A 25318-nucleotide genomic window follows, 5' to 3' on the forward strand; every position below is an offset into this window, starting at 1 on the left:
CCACTGTGTATTTGAGTTTGACACCCCTGGTCTAGATAATGAAATTTATTTCAAACTTCTGATAAAAAAAATGGGGTTAATTACATTTAATTCATGATTTAACAATAGGGGGTGATTACTTTTTCATACAGGTTTAACAAATTCCTATAATTAATAAAATAATTTATAAACTAGCTGTATTTACACCAGTAATCTATGACTGATTAAAAAAAAACACAAACTAAACTATACAGAATGACCAGTTTTTAACATTGCTTTTAACTTCAGCTCAACTCGCAGTAGATGGTAAATCTTCCTTTAAAATCAGCCTTTACTGTTAGTTTTAGAGTGATTCATTGCCATTCATAATGGTGAATCACCCAAAAATGTTTCCAACACCAAATTTCACTTATTTAACTACTTCTGTATATTCTTTCATCCAGACTACATTATGCTTTAGACCAGTGATTCCCAAAGTGTGGAAGAAACTCAGCTTGAAATTAAACATATGTAGTTACATGTTTATTGAAATGTATTAATATAAAAAGGTCAATTAAAATCGGTAAATAAAGTTAGTTAGTTTGTGATTTAACCCATTACTCTGACCAAAGTTTATTGATCTCATTTGTCTCCCAGTAACAGGTGGGTCACGCATCGGCCTTTACAATTTGCATATGCCTGGGTAGATTTAGCAGTTTATAACAGACGGCTCGCGCTGACTTAGACTTTGACCCTCTTGCTGTTGGGTAACTGCAGTTGCATAACTGCAGTTGCATTTTAGATCAGAGTCCCAAGAAAGCATGCAAGCTTGCTTATTGGGAAAAGCAACCAGGATGCATCTGGCATAGTAAATACCCTGATAATGTGGGTAGTGAAACACCACATGTAAGGAGAAAATGTTTATCATAGCAGAGAGGATAAGGAACCAAACCACAACTGTGTCCTTAAACCTGCCAGGGCAAGCAAGACTAAGTAAATCAAAGTGATAAACAAGATGATACAAAATGTCTTTTTTACCAACTGCATCCCAGTAAAGGCACACACACATTTCTGAGTTAATTTATTAAGGTGGCATTATCTATATTACACATCGTTCATATACATCAGAAATTAAACAGGGAAAAGAAAATAGTGTTAACATAAACCTCTTTTTAAAACCTCTCTTTTAAAAAAGAAACTTTGTTATTGACACCATTTACAACTTCATGTACAGGGGAGTGACAGTGGTTTATTTGGATATGGAGGCTTCTAGACAAAAAAAATTAAAACCAAAAAAAAAAAAAACCCAAAAAAGAAAAAAAGAAGCAGTTAATATTTACATATCTATTCAACTATGTTCCCAAGATTTTAATATGCGATCGACCCAGAACAAGATCAAAACGTCATCCTGCATCAGGGAAAACAATCTGAGGCAAAGCTGTAAATAGGCAACTAGACCAACTTTCCATCTTGATACATTCATCAGTTTTTATGCTAGCATTGTCTCAGTAGTTGTCCTAGCCGAGGTCACACTTGACTATTTAAAAACAGGCCACGTGACACCCCCCCCCCCCCCAAGCTCAATCTGGTGCAGTCCAGAGTATTCACTTTAGCATAAAGCAACCTGCGGTGGATCATCTCTGCCGGCTTCAAGCTGCTAACAAAGCATGCCTGAAGCCCGAGGGTGGAAATAAGGCTACCTGAAGGCTAATGACAGATGATCTCACCATGCACGTGGAAACGGTGAGTCCAGGGGTACAGACAAAGCAGAATGGAACTCGCACAAGCTGGGGGTGTTGGGAAAGAAAGTGCCGTGCTTTATTAGACTAACACCGCCTGAATCCAATGCCCCCATCAGTGACCCCAACAGTCTTTCAAGTGTGTAACCTGAATCATTCAAAGGAGCGCTCTAAAAATGAGAACCCACACTACCTGCTGCTCTAAATTTCATATGATTGATGCCAAACTACACCAACCTCAGCGCGCACACACACACACACACAAAACTCTGGATACCACCTTGGCAAAGCATCAGGAGGTTTCTTTGTGCATTCACATTTTAATACAACAATCTGCCCAAGTCAGCTGTTCCATGATACATAACCTAGAAGGTGAAGCAAGAATCTCTCTCACACACAAACACACCTTTTCACTTTCGTAATGCATTCTAGGTAAGGTAAAAAAATTTAAGAATACGAAGCTATGGAAGACTTATCATTTTCAAAGAAAAAAAAAAACAAAAAACAAAACAAAAAGCTTAAAATCATGACATTAAAAATAATGCAGGATTTAAAAAAAATAAAAATAAAAATCAAGATCCCGTCTGAGATTAAAGTGGTTATTTTAGGAGAAAAAAAAGTTTTGGTAAGAAGTGGTGACATTACAGAGTGCTGGTCTGTGATAACAACTATCACAGCATCTCGGTCTGTATGTTATTTTCATTTGAACAGGCCTGAATCATGGGCGAGTATCTTCAAAGTGCAGATGTTTATAATGAGAAGGTCATTTTGTGACCATAATTGTCAGCTGTGATACACTGCAGGCACGAACCAGCAGGTGGTGTCGTCTCGGGTCTGAATTTGAAGTCCGGGCTCACCCCTCCCCCTCTTATAAATTTACCACTTTAATCTCAGACTTTTTCTTCCCAGGAATTCATGACTTTTATTTTTTTTCCTTGAAGCAGTACAATGCCTCGCACAGCTTTAAAATTCTGTTTTTCTTAGAATTACCCAAATCCACAAACTATAGAATTACAAACTGCTTTCTCTGCTAAAAGCATTTAGAGGTAAAATGTTCCTCTAAGTGGAAAAGGGAAGACAGAATTCAACCTTTTTCAATTCCAAAACGCTTTGTCTCTTTCATTTTGTCTCTCGCTGTAGGGTTTGTAAAAGTTCAACTAAGGCAAAGCGCTCGATCCAATTCAAATGCTACACGTGTACAAAAAGCTACAAACTGCTTATTTTCAAGCTGTTAAGTGAGCATTCAAAATATCATTATCATTTAAAAGTTGATTTGGTTTGACTTGATTTTGGTGTCTTGTTTTCAAACTTTTAACTTTAAATAGCATCAAAACAAATCTCAATTCATTAATTACTAAAAAGGATTTCCTCAGGATGTTAATTTATTTAATTTTTAATCAAGACTATCCCGTGAAATAAAAGGAGAAAGCTGGAAAACATTTTAAAGCTGATACTAAGATGAATAACTTAAAAGACTCCCCCAGGATACTCTAATCCACAGTGTCCCCCATCACACATCACAGCGTGCAAACTCTGGCCCTATAAAACTAGGGCCTCTAAGTTCTCTTCCACTCTTCCCACCACTAAAGACAATGGAGGTTACAACACTTTTCACAATCATCGAATCGATTCCCAGATCAAATACTAAAGAAGCAGGAACGCAAAATAGGCATGTGGCCAAATCTCTCTGAAGCACCAGGATTGTCTGTTAGTAAAAGTTTGAAGCACTACTTTTGAGGGAAAAAAAGGGTCTTGTTATAATTAACATGCAGATCAAAGTGTGAGTTCGATTCTAAAACAACAGAATTTAAAAATGATTTTTGGTGACTCTCACGTCAGTTTTAGAAGAAAAAGCAGACCCTCTCAATCTCTTCTTGTGCTCCGTCAGGTCAAGATGTTTTCAGTTTAACCCCTCCTTCTTACCTGACATGATCACATGAGTCGAAAGCACAAAACAAAAAACCTGTAGTCTTGTTAAACAGATGTCACAGAGGACGAGTTCACCGGGCATAGAGCGGTGCACATTCTGAGAGATGGGAGCAGCGTCCGTGTTTTGGTTTGAAACGATACAAAAATTTCTCCAAGCTGTCGGGCGTGCAGAGGCCTGCTGAGACTGCAGTGTGCAGGGCCCGTGCCCAAAACCCAACAACATGCAGACAACAGTCTAGCATATGCTCCCATAGAAGTACTACACATGTGAGTGCATGCATGAGCACAAACTCCCAAAAACTCCTGCCTATTCTAAAGAGGCTCCCTGATTTGAACACTGGTGGGGTTTTTTCATTCCTCCAGACTCCTGCACCCAGCTCCTCCTGGTTTTCTTTACTCCTGTCCAAAGCCTTCCGTTTCCTCAATGGCAAACATCAGCTTCTCTTTCAGCTGCTCGTAGCTCTTGTAGGGTGGCAAATCCAGTCTGTTGAAGCTGGAAAATGAACATTAAAAAATGTATTTTAGCTTGAAAAGCTGATTCTGGTGCTACCACAACAAACCTAGCTTGATTCTGAAGTGAGTCTATGTCAGTGTGGAGCTGTGTGCTTGGATGAAAACTAAAGAAGTTTAAGGACAGTTGAAACAACTCTGAAGTAGGTTGTAAATCTGCATTCATAATATCCAGGCCCAATTGGAAAACTGTACTGTCTCCATAGTTATTTCAACACTGTCCATAACACTTCTGCAACTCAAAACAGTTCTGTTCTTTTACATGAGGTGGGGTGTGAGGTGTATGCCCATTATCATCCATCCGCACCCAGTAGTTTCTTTAGTCCTCTGTATGAACTCACCATGTGTGACTTCTGGGAAGCCAGTTTTCTTTTCCCACCTTCTCAATGCAGAACTTTTGAGCACCGTTGCTTCCTACGAGGTGAAGCACAACTCACTGTTAAGTTTGATCCTTACAGAAAAGGTGAACTTTCAAAACAAATTGCAATAATTTGACAGTTTCCTACCTAACACACTAAAGGCTACAAATGGCTTAAATCTTAACAATGAGAACAAACATACAACTGAAATAAACCACCAACAAAACTTTGTAGGTTATCCTTTGGCGTCATGCTGCATGTAGAATCATTTGGCACTTCAAATGGTCATCCCTGCAATATTTACCCATGAGGTCATTGAAGCCTCCGACTGGCAGGCGACAGGTACCAGTGACGAACTGCAGCAGTCTCATCCTCTTCTCATTGTCCATCTCCTTCACCAGCTGCAGGAGAAAAAACAAACAAAAAACAAGAAAGATTAAAGACCATATTATCATATTATTATAAACTTCAGTTTAATGAGTCACTCCTTCGGCTTCACACTGACCTGCCAGAACCAGACGATCTGTTTACTGCTGCGAGCATAGTGTCTGTAGATGGTGTTTCTTTGCCAGTCTACCAGGTCAATCTCCTGCATACCACACAGCATGACCTGGGATGGAATACATTTTCATTAAGACAAAAAGTATACCGCCCACTCCATTCTTGAGTATTTGTCTTTAAGCATACCTCCAACTCTTTTGCATCAAAGTACTGCAGGTACTGCTGAGGGAGGACCTCATTGAAGCCTTCAAAGAAAGCCTGTGTCTGCTCTTCTACTCCTCTGGACAGGCGCCACTCTGCCACCAGCCTGCACAGGCAAACACAAGCCCAACCTTAAAACCTAAAAAAAACTCTTATCTTAATAAACATGTCATATGAGCCTTATATTGAATTGACATAATAATAATAATAATAATAATAATAATAATAATAATAATAGACAATGATCTGAATTAACAACTAAATGGAAAACCCTGAAATCCACCTGATGTACTCCTCCTTGTTCTCTTCTGTGACTTGGATGTCACCTCCTCCTGGCTTCAGCTCATGGGTGGAGATCTCCCCCAGGATCTCCTTGTCAACAGAGAAGAACATCTCCAGCCCGCACTCCTCAATGTTGTTATCCCTAAAGAGCAACAAGGTCCCTGCAGCATTACTGTTACAACAAGTTTTCATCCGTGTCATGTTATTCCGTTATCATGACACATTCTACACTTAAAGCTCTGAGAGTCTAACACCACAGGAAATTTGCTGCAGCCAAGAATGATTTGAAAACCTGACCAAGGGTTAAAGACTAACACGTTTCAGTGACCTATTAATGCTGCTGACGACATTTCTTCCTCCGCTCATCCAGCTAAAATGTTGCCTAAGGGGATTTAGAGCTACTCAAGGCCCAATTTTAAGAACATTTTCTTCATGGTTTCCCCAGGAAATGTTAAGCTTGAATTAGATTAGATTAGAAGGTAATTAAAAGTGACTGAAGAACATGGAATCAATTATTTTGTAAAAATGTAAATTCAGTTTTGAGTTACTAGTCACAGTTATTCATGTGACTAAAAAGGACTAAAAATCACATGAGATGTTTGGCTAACCGCAGGATGTTAATGGAGGTTTTGATGATTGTGCTGGGGTTCTGTTGACAATTAATGATGGCATAAAAATATTTATGTCATCTGTAGCCAGTTAATATAAAACTTCCAGAACTGAATAAGCTTCTTGGATGAGATGTGAAACGTACTCAAAAAACACTCAAATCTAGCCACTTTTCTTCTCAAGCTTTTTAGATAAGACTTCACTGATTTTTTTCTCCAGTTCTTTGTAGGTTAGATTACTTAATAGGACTAGACTTTGCAATCCCAAATGACTGAGCTCAGTACTCATCTTGAGGGGGTTTTGAGGCATCATTTCAATTGGCTGTCCCCACAAAGACAGGAAATATGTAATCGGCTTAATTTGTTTTGTTTGTCAGCAGTGTAGCATCCACAGTTTTCAAGATATTATGTGATGGTAAAAAACCCATGACAGCTTGAGTCTATTTAATTTTTGGAAATAAATAAATAAATAAATAAATAAATAAATAAATAAATAAAGGCACGGTGGTTAGCACTGTTGCCGCACAGCAAGAAGGTCCTGAGTTCAATTCCAACATCAGGCCGGGGTCTTTCTGTGTGGAGTTTGCATGTTCTCCCCGTGTTTGCGTGGGTTCCCTCCGGGTACTCCGGCTTCCTCCCACCGTCCAAAGACATGTGGGGATAGGTTAATTGGATAACCCAAATTGTCACTAGGTGTGAATGTGCGAATGAAAGTGAGTGCGAATGGTTGTCTGTCCCTGTATGTTGGCCCTGCGACAGACTGGTGACCTGTCCAGGGTGTACCCCGCCTCTCGCCCTATGACAGCTGGGATTGGCTCCAGCGCCCCCCGCGACCCTGAAAAAGGATAAGCGGAAGCGAATGGATGGATGGATGGATAAATAAATAAATAAAATAAAAAATTATCGGATCAAAGTCAAGGCCCCACAAAATGTGAAAAGCAGTAAAAGCTTTATTTTACCCACAATTTCTTTTCTTCAAACTTCCCAATAACAGGGTCTCTGGGGATGTGAGCAACTGGGTTGACCTTCATTTTTAGCGCCCAAGTTGACCAGTGCAATATGAAAGGACATATGGTTACTCCCCCCCAATATGAGACCCTACAACGTCAAGATGGACCCATAATGTTTCGCAAAAGAAATCACACGCTGCATGAATACATCTTAAAAATCTCACGTTTTTACAGCTTATAAAAGCAAAAGATTTCAGCCAATTCTGCCCCAATCATGTGGGTGAAAAAGATAGAAAATAAACCATTTTAGACTGTATGTGCTTCAAGGTCACAGGTCAAAGGTCAGGTATCAGCTCGTTGTCAGCAGGCTGACGTCAGCATGTTGTAATAAAAGTAAAAAAAAATCATAAAACATCAAAGTTTTATTACAGCCCCTGCCGTTTGGGGGACAGTTCTTCTTTCATTAATGAGTTAGTGTAACAAAGTGCAGTGATGTGTCATTTCTCCACACAAATAAACACGAGCAGCACATTAAGCACACTGTTACTCTTCTCGTCATAAATAAAACCTGAGATGTATAGGGTGATACACACCAATACAAAGACATAAACAATCTAATGTATTAGTAACTTTGTAATAAGAAATGTCAACAAGTTCATTTAGAATGAGAATAATTAAGAATGCATCGTCTCTCAAACCGCTTTACACACACAGCAGTTTTGTGAACTCACTTGATCCACATGAGGGAGTTGTAGAACTCTGGATCAATGGACTCCAGGTCGTGGAGGGTCAGCGGCTTGTTGAGGATGCGCTTGTAAAATGGCAGTGAGAAACCAGTGTCGATGAACTTGCCATGGAAAAGAGCCTGAGGGGGAAATGCATGTTCATCATTATTACACACAATCAATCAAAGCTTTATTCGCCACATGCAGGTTGCCCTGCAGTGAAATGGGACCCCCCCCCCGACCATACACACACAACACAGACATTACATGGGGATACAAGTCTGAGATCGGTAGCGTTACTGAAAAACACTGAAATGTACATTACAATGGGAAAGTACAAGAGGAAAAAGAGACCTCTACTCATGCTGTGCTTCCATGGTAGGACAGCATGAGAACAGGAAACAAAAAAACTCCTCTGCACAAAAAGCACAAAAAATGTCCACAGCACAACATTGTGAAGGACATGACAAGCCACAGGATTGGGTGGGGGTGAGGAGTAATCCGAAGCGAACACAGCAGCCGCCCTGCACAGCGCTACCATCCCAGCGCGTCACACAGACCTGACGTGTTCCCCCGCAGGAAACAAGCATCGAAGGCGTTTGGAAATGGAGGGGGATGAGTGTGTGCTTATCAGTGTAAGTGTATGTGTGTGCGTGTCCATAGTTCAGCTGAGACAGTGTCCTTTGCCCTGCCAGGCTAAGAAAACAGTCTACCAGCCAACCCAGGTGGCCTTGCATGGAATGGGAAGGAACAGACTCAACAGTCGTTATCAGGGAGTTTTTGTTCGGTTCCGGCCTTGAGCCCACAGCTGGCGCCGAAGGGGTAGCCGCATTATTATAATGGTGATTTTTCTTTTACAAACAACTCATGAGAATTTCAAGCTGTTTTAACACTCCGACACCGACACTGGTCTCTCAATCTCCCGTTGGATAGCTGCGAGTTTCTCCATGATGTTATTTACCTTCAATTCTGTGGTCTTTTCAGTTTTTTGCTCACAGAGCAGATTCTGAGACCTCATGACCGCAGCCAACTGATCCGCGATGTAATCCAGCTTCCGCCCAGAGGTGTTGTTCCGAGTGGATTCTTCCCTGATGTAATCCAATATACGCTCAGAGGTGTTATTCTGAGCCTTCACTGCAGCCGTTAGCGCCTCCAAGCTCTTAACCATGCTGCATTCAGTGAGCCCTACCTGAGAAGCCGCACCTCGTCCCATCGTTTCAATCCCAGCGGGCAGCCTTGGGGGGGGTTTGAACAGCCAGTTCCGCTTTCTTAATTCTCCGATAAGCCAGGGCCAAGCCAGCTCCGATCAGCAAGAACCCTGTTATCATGGTTCCGAATAGGTAGATATCTTCAGCGTCCTCGATCGACAGTCCCGCCAGGCACACGATCCTCCATGTCTGCCACCCGTCCATTGTGTATCCGGCAGGGAAAGTCCCTCCAGGGCACTCGGGCTCTCCCGAGCCCAGACTTCTCGTTGAGAAAAGGGTGTCAATAGCATTCAGAGACCAGTTGATCAAATCCATAATTCTCTTTAGGTTTTAGAAACAGACTGTGAGAGTGTGTTCCAGGGAAAGTAATACAAAAAAAAACAACAAAAAAAACACGAGACAAGACAAGGACATGAGGAGCTAAGCAGGGAAGATAAGGGAGAGGAGAAAAGTGCGACCGCCTTCGCTGAGAGCCAAAGAGAAACACCTTACTGTTATAAATAATGCTACAGTGACTCTTACAATATCTTACTTGCCATTACAGCTTTAAAACCAGCATATGAGAAAGTGACTAACCATGGCAATAAAGCGTCCTATGAACTTGAAATACTTGAGGTGGTCAGGGTTGATGTAGGAGGCTGGGTTGATCTGAAGACAGTAGTTATCTTTACCAGCATATTCAAACAGGCAATACATCGGGTTCAAAACCTCATGGGACAGCAGGAAGAACCACTCCCTGTGAGTGAGGAGAAGACAAGGCAGAAGTGAGTGTGGGATGAGAAATCCAGCAAATACATAAATAAAAATGACAGCAGCAGCCCAATAATAGTTCTATGCTATGAATTCTGAGACTTCTCATAACTAACCTGGAAACACCGCCATAGTCAAGCCCTTCTTCTCCAGGGAAGATGATCCACAGCCTCCTTCGCAGATCTTGAGCATTTAAGCTCATTATCTACAACAAAGACAACAGACTGATATACCACCTGTGAAATCACTATTATTCTAAAACAAAATACCCCAGTATCATAATTAGGAATTTTACAGTCTGCTTACTTTATGCCCTGCACTTTTGTCATTATTATGCATTAATAAATACAATGAACAGTGTGGCTCAAGGTGGTTGCTGTACCTGCTGGAAGGAGTCCTCAAACAGGGTTTTTCTGGATACGTTGATCTTGACGTGTTGAGGCATCGCCAGTTGCTGGAGAAAAGAAAAATGCCAGCAACAGTTAATTTTGCAGTGAAGACTCACTGGTTCGCCTTAAAGGAAGGATTACGTTTTTTTTTAATTTAACATGGTACGCACACAAATATTACACATGCACACTAAATAAAGCAAAAACAGTGCACTCCCCTGTTTATGATGACTTGGGATTTTTTGTTATCCATCGAAGACTGTGGGAGTTCAGACTTGATAACAACAAATTGAGTTGAAATGAACCTAAGGTCATCAGTCACCGTGAATAAATTTATGACTGACTAAACGGAATTCATCTCTACTTTGTTTCATCATGCAATTTGAGAGATCCATTAGAAAGATATGAAATACTCCATTTTCCACATAGTGTCAGTGGATATGGTGTAATGCCAGGAATCTGCAGATTTTTATTCTAAAGACAACAACTCTCCTTTCCTGTAGCGACACCCACCTGGCACCAGAATCTGAAGTACTGTACTTTGGCTTTGAAGTCTCGAACATAGGTGATCTGGGGTCCATTTTCACTGTGACAAAAAAGAAGGAAAAACCAGAGTTTCATTTAATCCGTTAATACCTTAAATATTACTTTCAGATATTTCGATCTCACACTCGCTTCCACTCCCATGAACGCCCACATAAATGTCCTTGCAAAATATATTTTAAAAAAGCGATCCACTTACAAAAACGTACATGAGAAGGTTATAAACATGTGAATTTCGCCACTGTTCATCTTAGTTTACATAACCACATTCTCATCACCTTCCACCCAAACTGGTTTTTCCACCTGAGTGAAAAAACCAGACCCAAGCCTCAACTCAGTAACTATCAGGACTGAGAATGCTGTAGGAGACTAGGTGACCCATTAGTCATATCAGGCTAATGCATCACGACTTCTAAAATTAGAGAGGGATTCTTAGGACAGTGACACATATGACTGAAAATCAGCTGAAACATAACTATCAGGTATATCAAAGCTACCTTGTGAGATGCTAGATCAACTGTGAAATTAAACTATTTATGTTGATCCCCCCCCAAAAAAAAGCAAAACAAAAAACAACAACAAACAAAAAAGGTCTTCAAGTACCTGCCTTTGTTTCAGTAACAGCTTATCAGCACACCAGAATGACTTTCTGCATAACATTAAACCAGTCTTTTGTATTCCCTGGCTGGAAACTCAAACGCACTTGCTTACTTATCTGTGGCACGCAGAACTGTTGAAAAGACTGTGTGCAGCCAGAATGTCACTGACAGTGAATCCAGATCACATGTCACTAACAAATGATAGTTAAAAAGGGGCCACTAAAAGGAAAAACTAAATCCCAAAGACAAACCAATAAGTTCTTTTAGAAACAAATTCATATAGCAGCACAGCTTTTTGTTGTTGTGTTTCTTTAGTACCTGCTTCGGTCAAACCAGACTATTAAGATAAAACCTTGTTTCCAAAATACTCAGAATGTCTTTTAAAAGAATGATGATTATGTTTAGAAGAACACAAGATGGTTTGAGATATAAACGTGTTTGTTGCTTCTGTTACAAAGTATCATTATGGCAGTAATTAGCAATAAAACTATTTTTGAAAAGAATGTACGTCTTTTAGTTAGCCAATGTGACTGTGTCTTCTATATCTTTCTGAAGCCTTAAAATTGGGAGAATGGAAAAGAATGCATTGGAATAACATACAGTGAGGATTTTCCAGTGCGGGGGTCGATGTAGGTGGTGGTTCTCCTGGTGTGGTCGACAAAATAAGGAATACCGTCTACAGTGAAGCGCATCTCCCAGCCTTCAGGAAGGGGCTTCTCATTCAGCAAACTGAAAAACAATATTAGACCTTTTCCTGTTTAATGTTCTCAGTAAAGGTTATGAAAAAAAACACACTACAGATATACAAGTTTTATGTTTATCTGATAACAAAAACAGTGGAATATGCAAACACACACTAACCCCTGTGTTCTTGGATCCTCCCACTGTGTTGACCGTGTAGGGTGATGCACAAAATAAACTCTGCCATTGGAGTCTGTTCTCTTCTCTGCAAGCACACAAAGTGAGACATTATATTGCCCTACCCTAACTCCATCTTTACTTTACATTATAATAGATTAATGCAAAAGCCACAATTAAGCATAGCTACCTTTGAATTATTTAACTTTATTATTATTGAGAAATTAGGGACGAGTGTCTTTTTCATGCTACAAACATCTCTACCTTAATCAAATATAAAGATAGCTTAATTTAAAGGGGTTATATTAAATAATAAAAATAAATCCTGCTGTGGCTATCATGATATAACACTTTATATCAGGGCTGGCAGCTCAGCAGCTACCAGGCTACTGCTAGAAAAAAAGTCCCCAATGTAGACATCGAATATAATCCAACAGGTTCCAGAAGGCAGTCACAATAAATGTTGAAAACTGATGTTCAAATGCTAAAACAATGAAAAATCCAAATGTGACAGAAAATATGAGAACAATATGCGATTTAAGGCACTTCCAATGAGAGTGTAGGACACTGATTGACATAGAGTTCATCTCAGCAACTGGAACCTTGAATGTCCGCTGGTAAAACACTATCAGCAACAAAGCATTGCACAACAAGCAAATGGCTTCCTGTGTGGATGTCTCTTAGCAACAATTGTAGTTAACAGTGACAGAAACTTTTGTATTTAAATTAGAAAGTCATTATGACCTTACCCCATCCCTGTGGTAGAGGCCCAAGAGGATCATACTCCTTATTTTGAGTGGCTGTGGCCTGGTCTTGGGCCTACACAGCAGAAGATGATCGTTAATGAAGCGTCTTCACTTGTATGTATGACATAACAGATATGCCAAGCTTTGTGTTTAACAAGCTTGGCATGTTTTTAAGATAGTGGCGTGTAAGGACATATGCAGTGGCACAGCGATCCCAACTACTGTGCATCTTTTTGTGTTTTCCCCCCACACCCCGCTTATTCCTGCTGTCTACTATTTGTATTTTATTCTGACACAGGTGGCGTGGAGCACCCACAATTTCGTTGTACATGTACAATGACAATAAAGGGCTATTCTATTCTATATTAGAGCAAGAGGCCTGTAACTACAGGGCCAAAGTAACATCTCAAAAGCAGTGAGCCACCTTTTTCCATTAATAGCAATGTCACAGAAATATGGCAACATAAAGTAAACTATAAGCTATATCCAGCACAGTACTTATGTATATATTTTGTATAAAATGCTTCAAGAAAAGAAAGATATCTAGCTTTTTTTCTCAACTTGCATCCTTCAATCGATCTTCAATCAAAATCCGATTTCCTAATCATTTAGTATTTGTGTCTGTGAAGGTTCTCAGTAATCCAGGTCATTGTAGTCAAAGGAGCTTGCAAAGAAAAGCGCCTGGACTTCTTTAAGTTGCTTGAAGACGTTTCACCTCTCATCCGAGAAGCTTCTTCAGTTCTAAGGTCAAATTCCTGAGGTCAGATGGCCCAGGATGTAGATCCTGGGCCAGGAATTCGCATGATAAGGTGGGGCCAGGTTTCACAATGAGCTCACCCAAAACCCTGGCTGATTGGGACCCACGCCCAGTTTCACACCTTGGCTCAGGCGATTAGAGGATCATCAGGGGGTCCTTTTGTCCCTCTTTGGCGGGATACTCCCACTAGGTTTAAATCTGGAACTCCTCACAGTTTGACCTTAGAACTGAAGAAGCTTCTCGGATGAGAGGTGAAACGTCTTCAAGCAACTTAAAGAAGTCCAGGCGCTTTTCTTTGCATTTAGTATTTGTATTACAAGACTGTAAATTCACAGATGAGACACACCTATAGTCACTATATTCCAGCTTATTACCATCCAAGTCAACACAATGCATCACATGATAAAGAGGATGTCTCACCCCAAATATAAATCTCTGGTTGAATTGCTGCATGGCGCCCTGCAGCTGGCTTCGCTGGTGCTGCCATTGTTCATAATTGCGCACTGACTCCACAGTGGGGCGTTGCCATGTGGTGGTACGTGTCATGTGATCAACAAAGTAGACCCGCCCCATTTGGTCAACACGACGCTCCCAGCTGAAGGTGTAAAGGGGGGGAATAAATGCTTTAATGACAGAAAAACCATACACTTTTTCCAGGCTAAAGGACATGACAAATATATCACTGGACGAAGTGAACAACAATAATATAACCAGTATCTACTATTATAACAGTCCAATAACACTAGAGATGACTTTCTAAGAAAAATCTAAGTGATAGAGGGTTTTTTTTGTTTACCCATGGGGCAGTGGTTCAGGCCGTTCCCACGTTGTTTTCTTCTCCACGTGATCAACATAATAAAGCCTGCCGTTCTGATCCACTCTCTGCTCCCATCTAGAAAAAGGAACAATGATAAAGTTCAGGCCACTTTTCTTAATGGTGCAAGACACTACTCTAGCAGATTAGGTACAGATTTATAATTTCTAGCATTTTCTACATGAGTCATCCTAGTAGAAAAACAGCTAACAGCCAGTGAAGGTCACAATGATGTCATAGGAGCACAGAGCTCAGAAAGGGATGTTTACAGAATTACAGGCTGGATGAAGCCAGACCAAAAAAAGACCACGATTGTCACAACCATGTTTAATATATAAAATGTGAGATAAAGTCATTCACTGTTTAGGCATATCTGCTCTCAACAGACAAACAAGTAGCATGTCACCTTGTCTTTTCAGTAAGAAGATTCTGCTATGCTAAAAACTGCTCTCACATTTATCACTCATGTTTGCATATTCGTTTGATTTTTTTATCGTTACAATATTCAGCATGCTCCGTCATCTAACGTGTCATTAGATTGATGAATGGAATATAAATGCTCATCTGACCTTGCCTTTTTCAGGTATTTCTGTTCTGTTTTAGAAAACATTAATTTACGGCTAAGCAACAGCCCCTTTTCTTTATTTTTTCCTCAGTAGTTAAGCATTTTTTCTCTGGATGAAGCTTCCTTTTCTTGGTCTATTTATACTACAGCGCAGTCAGCCGCTTTAGCAATTAGTAGTTTGGCTTGGGCACTATTATTGCTTAGCATGGCTTTGGAGATTAGATAATCATTTCCATTCTTTCACATTCATGACTTATGACTGTACAGAAAACCTCTCTCAGTTCTTCTGCAAGAATTAGAAAATGAGCACCAACCCAGGAGGCAAGGGTCCTGTGCTGACTGCGGGGACTCTGGGAGTGACAGCAGGGGTGATGGTGCTGGTCGGCTGCCTGGTTGCTGCAGCTCCAGAACCGGAGGCCACTGTGGAGTTCCTGTCAGAGCCCCATGATGGACTTGAGTCTGGGGCTGATGAGGGACCCGAGGCCGGCGCTCGCACTGGGGTATCAGAACCTGACTGGCCGTCGCTGCAGTCTGCTGCAGCAGAGTCATTGCTGGAAGATGCTGAAGAAAGAAAATGGTGGATCCTCACTTTAAACACGGCCAGAGCATATGAACAAGGCTTCAACAGGCTTCAACAGGCTTCACACTGCTCTAAACAAATTTTAAGACAGTTTTGTCTGCTCTTGAATGTCACTACTGTGTGATGTCACCATTTCCTTAAAATATTCACCTTAGGGACATGGATCTAACTATGAGCATTTTTGTTCAAATCTTTTTGTACTGGTGAGGGCCAGCCAATTAGAAGAAACTTAACTTAAAATGCCTCGTTTCAGACAGCGAATGAACTGCATAGTTGAAACAAGGAACACTGTAAGTTAAATAAAGTTCATTTTGAGCTGCCAATCATGAATTGTGTGAATCGGCCCCATTTTGGAGTGCAAGAACAAAACTGTGGAATTAATATGATTATAAGAGATCATTAAGGCGCATGTGCGAGAGGATTTAGCTAGAAATGATCTTATTGTGCATCTCTGTGTTGTTGTGCATGAAGAAAGCTCATATTTAAGGAAACCGGTTGTACAAACATATCAAGAGCAAGTTGTGCTTTGGCTCAATTCCAGATCTACCTCTGGGTTAAATATTTGACACTGGAATGATGGTAGAGAGTGGGTATAGAAAAAGAGTGTCTCTTCTTCTTTGTTTTCCTTTAGTTCATAGTTTCAGTGTCTTGACAGAATAGAGCAGTTTTCACTCATTAAATCTCTTACCTGGTGAAGAGTTGGGTCTGCGTGGGGTTGGAGGCGGAGGTCTAGATGGCCTAGGTGGTCGAACAGGCCTCAGCCCTGTTGAAGATACCGATGGAGACCCTGTGCTGTTTACTGATCTACGGCCACTAGGAGAGGACTTGTGCTCTATGCTGTCCACAGCCGGAGAGCTGTCTCGACTGTGCCTGTGGAGGAGGGTGGGTGGATACTGATAAACAAAGCAGAAAAAAAAAAGAAGAAACCAGAAATGTGACACTGGTAGAACTTGCCTAAAGACAGGAAGATGTACTGTACCTTATGGAATGATCACCATTTGGCTGCGACTCCCCATTTGATGTACCTGAAATAAAAGCATGCAAGAGAAAAGAGTCAAAATGAGAGATTCTGTTAGAATGTAACATAACCAGTCAAATAATTAAGAACTCTGCTATTAGTACTGCTGATATGGATGAAAAGTTGAACTTCTGAAAAAAAAAACATGTCAAAATATCTTCAGTCCCCTTTTTCACTTTAAAAAAAAAAAAAGAAAAAAAGTTGTAAAAAACAAAACAAAAACAAAAAAACAAAGGTCCTGTAAAATAAAACAAAAAAATGACAACATAAAATGAAAAACTTCACATGCTTCCAATGTAAGTTCCTCTTTGTGCTCTTCCGTGACTCACTGTGATGGTCGGCTTCTGCTTTTGCGAACATATCAGGATCAACAGTCATGCCGTCAAGGCAGACAGACAGGTCCCCCACCACGTCTGACTCGTCCCTGTCTGCACACAGTTGTAAGGTCTGCACCACCTCAGAAACTACATACAAGAAACACACGATGGTCAGTGCTACTATGGCATCTGAAATACAAACCTTGCCATTAATGATGCCACCAAACTTTACTTCAGTCAGTGGTATAATGTCCCTTAAAAAAATTCTAACCAACAATACACAGTAGTATTTTACACAACATTCATAGTAGAAAAAGAAGTACTTTTTGCCCCCCGTAAGCCTCCTGAGATCACATACTGGATACTAACAAAAAGAAATATAAAAGTACTGTTATAACCATTTATTGATAGCACAGTGACAGAAGCAGTTTACCCTGCTCACCGCCAGGAGATGTAATTATATATTATAATACATTTTTTAATTAAATGAGAAAGATTACTTAAAAGACTGTTTTCCTGCTTCTGTTATGGCTAAATATTGTACCTAGTACAATAATGAAAAGGTTCATTTTTGAGGTGGAAAACAACACCAAAACACAAAAAACAAACATGACAAATGATTTCAAACATGAAATCTTGAATATTTAAATTACAAAGTTATGGCAATCAGCATGTGTTTCCCTGCTCTGATATCAAAGTCAGCTCTTGACATTTGATTTGCTCCCAGAGCTCCCTGTCATTAGCTCTGCTCTGCTGGACAGGGTCCATGCATATAAAAAAATTAAAAAATGACCGCACAGTGAACTGGTCTTTATGAGGGAAAAACAAAAAGATAAACAGACCAAAAATCTTCCAGCATACAAGCAGATGACAAAGATTATAAATGGAATACTCTACTGATTGTTTTACTGGGTGTAAGTCAGATAAACCACATCTGTAAGCGCTCTGAAATTCTTTCTGTATGTACGTGTGCTGCAGTGAAACCATGTAAACCTGCATCAACTCACACAGACAGCAGGAAATTATCTGACAAAACTTTGGTGGGCAGGAAGTGATGTGGTTTATACTTGCAGCAGTTTACTTTTGCAGTAGAAAATTACTAGTTAACCATTACTGTCTAATTGTCTACACATATAATTTCTTATATTTAGCAATCTCCTTTGTTCTATGTGCAACTGTTGTGTTACTTGGGTTAGCCAAAGCGCATTTCTACGGCTTGTATCCAGGATCTTATTTGCTGGATCAGTCAATTCATTGATTTTCCGCTGCATATTATTATGTGCTGGAGCCTATCACAGCTGTCTGACTTGTGTATCAAACTTCTTTGTCAAGGCACAAGAATTTGTAAAACAGGGACTTAATTTACATTTTCTGTGGTACTTTTGAGTACATCTTGCTTCATCACTGGCAAACGGCTGTATGTGATAAACATCATTTAAAGGGTTGAGGGTTTCCCTTTTTTTTGTCATCAGATGCTTGCAAAATTTATTCTCTATATTTGATCCCTTCGCAAAAATTTTACTAAATTATATATCTTTATAATCATATATGTCAACTCTGAGGCAAGGCTCAGAGTGACAAGACACTGTTTTTACCAAGCTAACATGTTTCATCCTGCAGCTCTTCTAGGGGTAAGTTGAGGTATTCCTCAGAGACCAAGAAGCATAATCTCCCAGCTGTTTCCTTTCAATTGGACATGTCCCCACACAGCTCACCTAGGAGGCATCTTAGTCAGATGCCTGAACCACCTCAGCTGGCTCCTTGTAGTGTGGAAGTACAGGAGCTCTACTCTGACCCCACCCAAATGACTAGACTCCTTACTCTACCTTTAAGGCAGAACGCACCGCTTGTATGTAGGAACCTTTTTTTCCCTTTGTGTCATATATACTCACTTTTCATGTCATTAGATTTGAGTGTTTCACTAAGATCCAGCGTGGCCATCCCTAGCAACAGATCTGACTTCAGGGTCTGGTGGCTCCACACACGAAACACTAGTTTGCTGAATGGAGTTACGATCCTGTGAAAACCAATATATTTAGAAACAGTTACTTTTGAAAGTTTAAAAAACAAACTAAAAAGAGAAAGAAAAAAAACAAACATGCTTTTTTCGATTGAAAAGCTAACATAGGAAAGTTCTTCATGGCCGTGTACACCATTTCAACAACCAGGTTGACAGATTAATATGTGCTGATAGTGTTTTTATAGACTTTCCATTGTCTAAATGAATAAATCTGTAAGCAGTTCTTATTCCACTTCTCAATCACAAGTCCTTAGCTAGCCAATGTCAAGTGAATACCATTTTGTGTGAGTCTTAAAACCTTTTACAGCTCCAATCTAACATTTGTGTTAAGTACAATTCCCAATGATAAGTTCTACAAGCATCAATAATTACAAATATAGGAAATAACAACCAATTACTCTCAGGAATTCCCAGCACTGCAATCTATTTGACAACTGTTTTACCAAGCTAAACAGTGAACACCACTTTGTCTGTATGAGCAGCAAAAATCTTTGTGTTGTCCTGAAAGCGAACCACAGACAATAAAGTTCAAAAGCTATTCAGGGACAGTGAGTGTCCATGACCGTCACTACGACAGTTGTTTAACAGTCACCAGGAAAAGAGACAGTGGATATGTGGACTGGGTCCGGTTACACCCCATAGTAAACACTTGTTATATAATAACGCTTCCCCCGTTGGTCTAAAAGAAACTGTAGGAGGGTTCTATAATAAGAAGGCCACTTTGCATAGAAGGAGACATTAGATAGGCTAAAATTAAGGGGGTGCTAAATGTGTGAATATTTTTACTGCAGGAAGTGAAGTGGTGTGAGTGCACTAAATGTGAAGTGCATTCTTGGAAACAGGAGTCCTGTAAATGCACAGGACACTCACCCAACTGTGTGGGACTGTAACTGCTAATGGAAGCCAATTCCAAACACACAGGTCTTTAAACTTCTCTTTAAACTGGAAACTCTATGAAAACCGAGCCCAAGAGCGTATGCACGAAAAACAATTGCACAGTTTCAGTGAAATTCTATTTTTATATTCTCATGAGAGAAACTGACAGTTTGCTGGGGAAATGATGATTTGTCTTACCGCATAGTGCAGTCAGCAGTAATCGTGCATGGTACACTTCTTCCTTTGAGCCAAAACCCAAATTACCACACTGTTTTTATTAATCACTTAATGCAGTCTCTAGGGATTATAGCCATTAAATGGGCTGTAAAAATGTTTGAACAATGGAAAGATGCTCTTCTCACCGAGGAGCACAGGCATTATTTACTATATGCTCTCTTTTTGATATGCATATTTTATAAGCTACAAATATAAACTACTATCATTTTATTAGTGCCAAAACTTTTGTTTTCCTTCAACATAGTTGAATATTTCTCACTCCATAAAGATGCTTAGAGAATCTTTAAAGGGTGCCCTTTATGCTTTTGCCGATTTTCATATGGATATTTATACAAACATGGTCAAAGTTTCAAATAATGAGGTCAGCATTTGTACAAGTAGTTCTGGTGAGTTAAAAATTAGGGTTTTAGATGTTGTATGATGTCAAAAACAGGGGATATCCTTAATATGGTCATCTCACAGCTGTATTAACCTACTGTTCAAACCTCCTGTTTGCAAGAAGAGGACTGAAAAGGGTCTGTCGCAACATAAGATAAATACAGATCTATCTTTTTAAACTGTGAATGATGCAATTACTCTACTCTGCTCTCTAGTTGTTTCGTTTCTCCCTCTGAAAACCCTACATCCAGATGAACAAAATTGAGGATTTGGTAAATACACAGTTGGTTTGGTTTCCTGAAAATATAAGTAGTAACATTTATGACAATAAACAGTCTATGGCATCTGAGTACGTGGGCTATTAGATGTTTTATGGGCACATTTAAACATTAGAATTCATTCTGTATCCTTTCTCATAAATTCAAACATTTGCAATTTAAATACAGGTTTTATTTAGACAGGTTTGGCTCGAGTTAAATACCTTTTATGGGTAATAAAATAGAAGTATGGCATAGGAGTATCTATGATATGAATTAATATAAGAGTCTAGTAATCCTGGCAAGACTGACTCACACAGTGAGCGGCTGCTTCCATTTGGGGCTGTGAGTGTTGGTACATTTCTCTGTTTTCTTGGACTGGCCGTCGACTGTCACTTCCACATAGGGACTGGGACCAAACCAGTTTTTCTTGTTTTCTTTCAGTTTTGCTGATAGCACTAAACAGGAAGAATACATATAGTAAATGAGCAGTCAGATGTTGGAGTCCAAAACAAAACAAATAAATTGTTTACAACTTTAATTTAGGAACAAAATACTAGTATGAAGGCAGTGGGGGAACAATTATTTGATCCCCTGCTGAATTTACAAGTTTACTTACAAAGAAATGGACAGTCATTTTAATGAAGAGAAACAAAGTCCCAAACGCTAAAACTCTAAACCCTTTAGGTTTCTAGGCTGCCGCTTGGCAGCTTGAGGTTTCTTTCCCTTCACAGATTTTTCTACAGGATTCAGGTCTGGAGACTGGTTAGAACACTATGTGACCTTAATGTGCTGCTTGACAGTATGTTTTGAGACATTGTCATGATGGAAGACTGATCCACGGACCCATGTGCATGTCTACGACCCAGCTGACGTCTTGGGCAGCTCTTTGGTCTTGCCCGTGGTGACGGCTATGTTGGAATGGAAGAAATTGATTCTGTGGAGAGGTGCGCTTCATACACAATATGAGTTGAGATCAGGAATATAATAAATATAATTGAATGACTGATTGTAATTAGTGGGAGCCAGAATTGTGGTGTGGTTGTAGGGGATGAAATTCTTATTTCACTCTATGACATGCAAATCAGTTTGTTCTGGATTTTGTGGTTGGTATTCTCTCACTCTATTATTACCATAACAATTAGAGACTGTTCCTTTCTTTGTGAATGAGCAAACATACAAATTTTGTTTTTTTAACTGGTAGTAAAAAATATGCAGTAATAGCAAGAAGCACAGATTTTTACTAATGAGAACATCTGAAAAACTTAAGCAGCTATCTGAATGCTCAGAAATAAAATAAGTCAACCTGACTTTTATTTTAACCTCTGTGTGTCGGTCTTCACTTCTTGATGAAGACCGAAGACTCACCAACGATTTGTAGCTGTGCCCTAATAGGGTATCCATTGGAAGTGCCCGACTTGGTGGCTCCACTGGCCATGACATAGGGCTGGTATAAAGGCCTGTAGACAACACATCATTAGGTTGGTGACAATCATGCAGAACTCATACAGATATGACTAAATGATCTCATCTGTAAGTTGCAGATGTGCACCATACTGGTGAGATCATTTAGCTCAAATATATTTAGCTTACATTGTGAGCTGAACTGATTTCTGACTATTAATAGGTTAAAAAAATATGAAACACTACATTAAAAATATTTATATTTCACAAATTATCTCTGCAAATCTACACTGTACAGTAAAATAGAAAAATATCAGAGCTTTGAGCAAATTTTCATTAACTACAGGAGTTATACTGCAACTATATTTCTTACTGAAATACTCTTAAAATGTACAACATCTGAGATTAAAATAGTACACAATGACTTTCATTCATACACAGTCACAGACATTTGGTGGCAAAGCTGGGAAACAAACCACTAACTATTTGATTAATGGAAAACTCGCTCCAACACCTGTCTGTAAAGTGCACTGAGACTACATTTGTTGCAACTAAAACTGAATTAATCAATTAGTCAATTTAATCAGCTGCAGTTCAGCAGTCAAAGCTATAACAGTCAGTCACTATAAGAACCTTGCAAGATGCATAAAGCACATCAAGCTCGTACATCTTCCATAGCTGACACAAAAGTATCATAACTGTGGGCTCCAAATTACCTCTAATGCATATTTCTTCCTATATTCCTGTGCAAATGCTTTCACTGGGTTTGGCTTGAAGCAAGCAGCCTTTACCCAATTATTTTCAAAGTCTAAGATAAACAAGAAATACGCCAAATCACTATTCTCGCCAAATCTGTGCAAACAAGTTAGCTTAGCTTAGCTCAACGGACACCCTACTTAGGACATCAGCAACATGCATACATATTTTTTCCTTTGTACAAAGACTTCTACCTAAATAATCTCATCACCTGGAGAGTCATTTTGAATAGTAGAAAGTCTACATTTAAAAAAATAAAAAAATAAAAAAAAAAAAAAATTGTATTTCCTTTCAGGATCCCATCCTTAACAACACTAAACAGTATAATGACCTGTTAAACGTCCGCAACAAGGGAACAGACTGACGGTAAACTCAAAATAAAAAGAATATCAGTTCAAGCAACAGTAAAAATCTCCTAAATGCTGTGTCATCATGGAAGGTAATAAAAGACCACAAAAGGAGGCAAAGGCCAGGGCTGCAGGCTGTGAAACCTGTAAGGTGGCTGTAAAAGAAAATCTTATGGGTCTTACAAAAAAACTTGTGATCTTTGTCACCAGTCTTCACTTTAAGATCACAATTTCATTTATATAATACATGAGAGCAATTACATAAAGCTCATGCCAAAAATACACCGACAACAGCAATAATTGGTTCTGAGGATAAGGTTGCCAGGGCCAGTTATACTGTTTGCTTATAAGCATGTCAACAGTATATGAACTCCGAAAGCTCTGAAGCAGGCCCTGTGATCTTTTCTTGATTGTGGTTACTTCAGTGTGGCACTGAATAATGCAGGGTCCTCAGCTCTAGCTCATCCAACAGTCTACGCACACAGCAGAGCAGGAGACAGTGAGGAGCTCCCGGGTAAACTTTCACGTTGGCTACGGGTCTCAGTCAATAATTCATTATAATTGCTGACTTTGCATCCTTGCAAGTAGGCTGAATGTGTATCATGGATGAGTGTATTTCCTGGATACTAAACTGGATTTTTGTGTTTTCAGCTAAGCAACATCTCCCACTATTTCACAAAGTGCATCTGGGGTTTCTTGAAACTAATCTGAACTCAGACTGATTCAACTATTGCCTGTTAGTGCTGTGGTGTTGCAGGTGAACCAACTATTTTGAACAGTATGACCAAAACCGCATAAGAGGAGCTTTTCATTACTATATGCTGAACTTCTATTGTCAAGGTTGCTAACACCTTGTTAAATCACATGGACACGCTGTTTACATCATGACTAAGAGGGCAAAACAATGCAGCACATCAAAACAACATACCGTCGCAATGACGAACACGAAATCTTTGTCAGATAAAAGGGACAAATGGGTTTTCTAATATTACGATTCAAGCAAACAATACTCAAAAACCGTCATTATAAGTAAAAATCGGAGACTGTTGAGAACAATTGCGACTGAGGGCACAAAATAACGTAAACGTCATTCTTGCATTATGTTTACAAAGCAATTATGTCAAAAGAGAAAACTATGCGGTCAGGACAGCTTGCTAATGGAGGGCACTTGGGAGCAGTGACGTTTGACAGGTGCAGTCAGTTTCCCGAAGAGTCAACAAGCTTCCGTATACCTTTAATAACACTTCTTTTCACTGCTTCACTGACACAAACCCATTTATAATAATATAAATTCCTACCAAATCACTTCAACATTCCTCAATAGCGTACTGAGAAATGACTCCATGACGTCTAAGCGTAAAGATTTAATCGAACTACTAAAATATCAGATTGAGTGTGGCGCACCTTCCTTCGCAAATGACAGCACATAGCTGAGAAGAAACTACTCAATGTACCTCCACATTCCGTGTCTTGGATGCTAAGCTAAGAAACGTTCGTAAGATTACATAATTTAATCCAACTAGGAATTGATAACAAGCTAACGCTAATTCGGTTAGCCGGAGAAAGAAGTACAGTATGTCCTGGTTGCCAAAGTCAAAAGCCATGAAGTTGACCACTTTTAGTTATGTTCGCCGCTGTGGCTTTTTAACTAGAGTTGCTGAGTACGTGTTGAATGTCAGCTGGTCACCAGAATTGACAGCCTGGTGCCATCCCAGCCCAGGCTAATTACTAGCCTGCTAGCTTGTGTCATCATCATGGCTGGCTGGAAATCCCAAAGTCCAACGGCTGTGGAAAAAGCTAATATCACCGATGAGAACTCCAGTTATTGGCTCCCATTACTTACCGGAGTCCGAGCGAGGAGCTGTAAAACTAACGCGCTGTATCTAAAGTGTCCACCCAGCCTTCGCTCACCAGGATGTTTGGGTTTCTGTTGGGGGTTTCACTTCAAGGAAGAAGAAACTTCCACCATCTTCGTAAGCTCGTATCACGTGATCGAAACAAGGTGGAGCGCGCACGCTACTCCCTCTTTGTGCCGTGATTGGACAAGAGTTGTAGTGCTACGAACCAATAGACGGTCAGTAAACATAATGATGCATTTAAGGTACTTGCAGTCTACTCATAAACCTTACGTTAACGC

General features: G+C 39.8%; 2 protein-coding genes across 3 annotated transcripts in view; one reads left to right on the forward strand and one right to left on the reverse strand.

Annotated features, from left to right (window-relative positions):
* Positions 1 to 1022: 1022 nt before the first annotated feature.
* On the reverse strand, positions 1023 to 25166 carry itchb (itchy E3 ubiquitin protein ligase b). Of its 2 annotated transcripts, none has more exons than XM_085443116.1 (24): positions 25093 to 25166; positions 22043 to 22134; positions 20991 to 21132; positions 18799 to 18923; positions 16919 to 17053; positions 16551 to 16596; positions 16260 to 16441; positions 15306 to 15552; positions 14409 to 14504; positions 14033 to 14207; positions 12859 to 12928; positions 12113 to 12197; positions 11852 to 11980; positions 10623 to 10695; positions 10103 to 10174; positions 9837 to 9925; positions 9547 to 9706; positions 7769 to 7902; positions 5481 to 5621; positions 5183 to 5303; positions 5001 to 5105; positions 4800 to 4896; positions 4478 to 4550; positions 1023 to 4119 (listed from the first exon to the last, which is right to left on the reverse strand). In XM_085443116.1, exons 2-24 carry the CDS (start codon positions 22110 to 22112, stop codon positions 4020 to 4022), a joined length of 2667 nt encoding a protein of 888 aa, XP_085299242.1. In that variant the 5' UTR covers positions 22113 to 22134; positions 25093 to 25166; the 3' UTR covers positions 1023 to 4019. The 2 variants fall into 2 exon arrangements, with proteins under 2 accessions (XP_085299242.1, XP_085299241.1); XM_085443115.1 differs by lacking the exon at positions 25093 to 25166 and adding an exon at positions 25025 to 25089.
* calcrl2 (calcitonin receptor-like 2) overlaps positions 24704 to 25318 on the forward strand; it is a 41197-nt gene continuing 40582 nt past the window's right edge. Inside the window, exon 1 of the mRNA XM_085443120.1 lies at positions 24704 to 25255. Coding sequence (XP_085299246.1) covers positions 24936 to 25255 — 320 coding nt within the window. The 5' untranslated portion in view covers positions 24704 to 24935. The remainder of the gene's footprint in view (positions 25256 to 25318) is intronic.

The sequence above is a fragment of the Copadichromis virginalis genome, linkage group LG20 (assembly GCF_057382275.1).
Source record: "Copadichromis virginalis isolate Kocher_CV1m ecotype Utaka linkage group LG20, C_Virginalis_male_GT1.1, whole genome shotgun sequence".
Lineage (NCBI taxonomy): Eukaryota > Metazoa > Chordata > Actinopteri > Cichliformes > Cichlidae > Copadichromis > Copadichromis virginalis.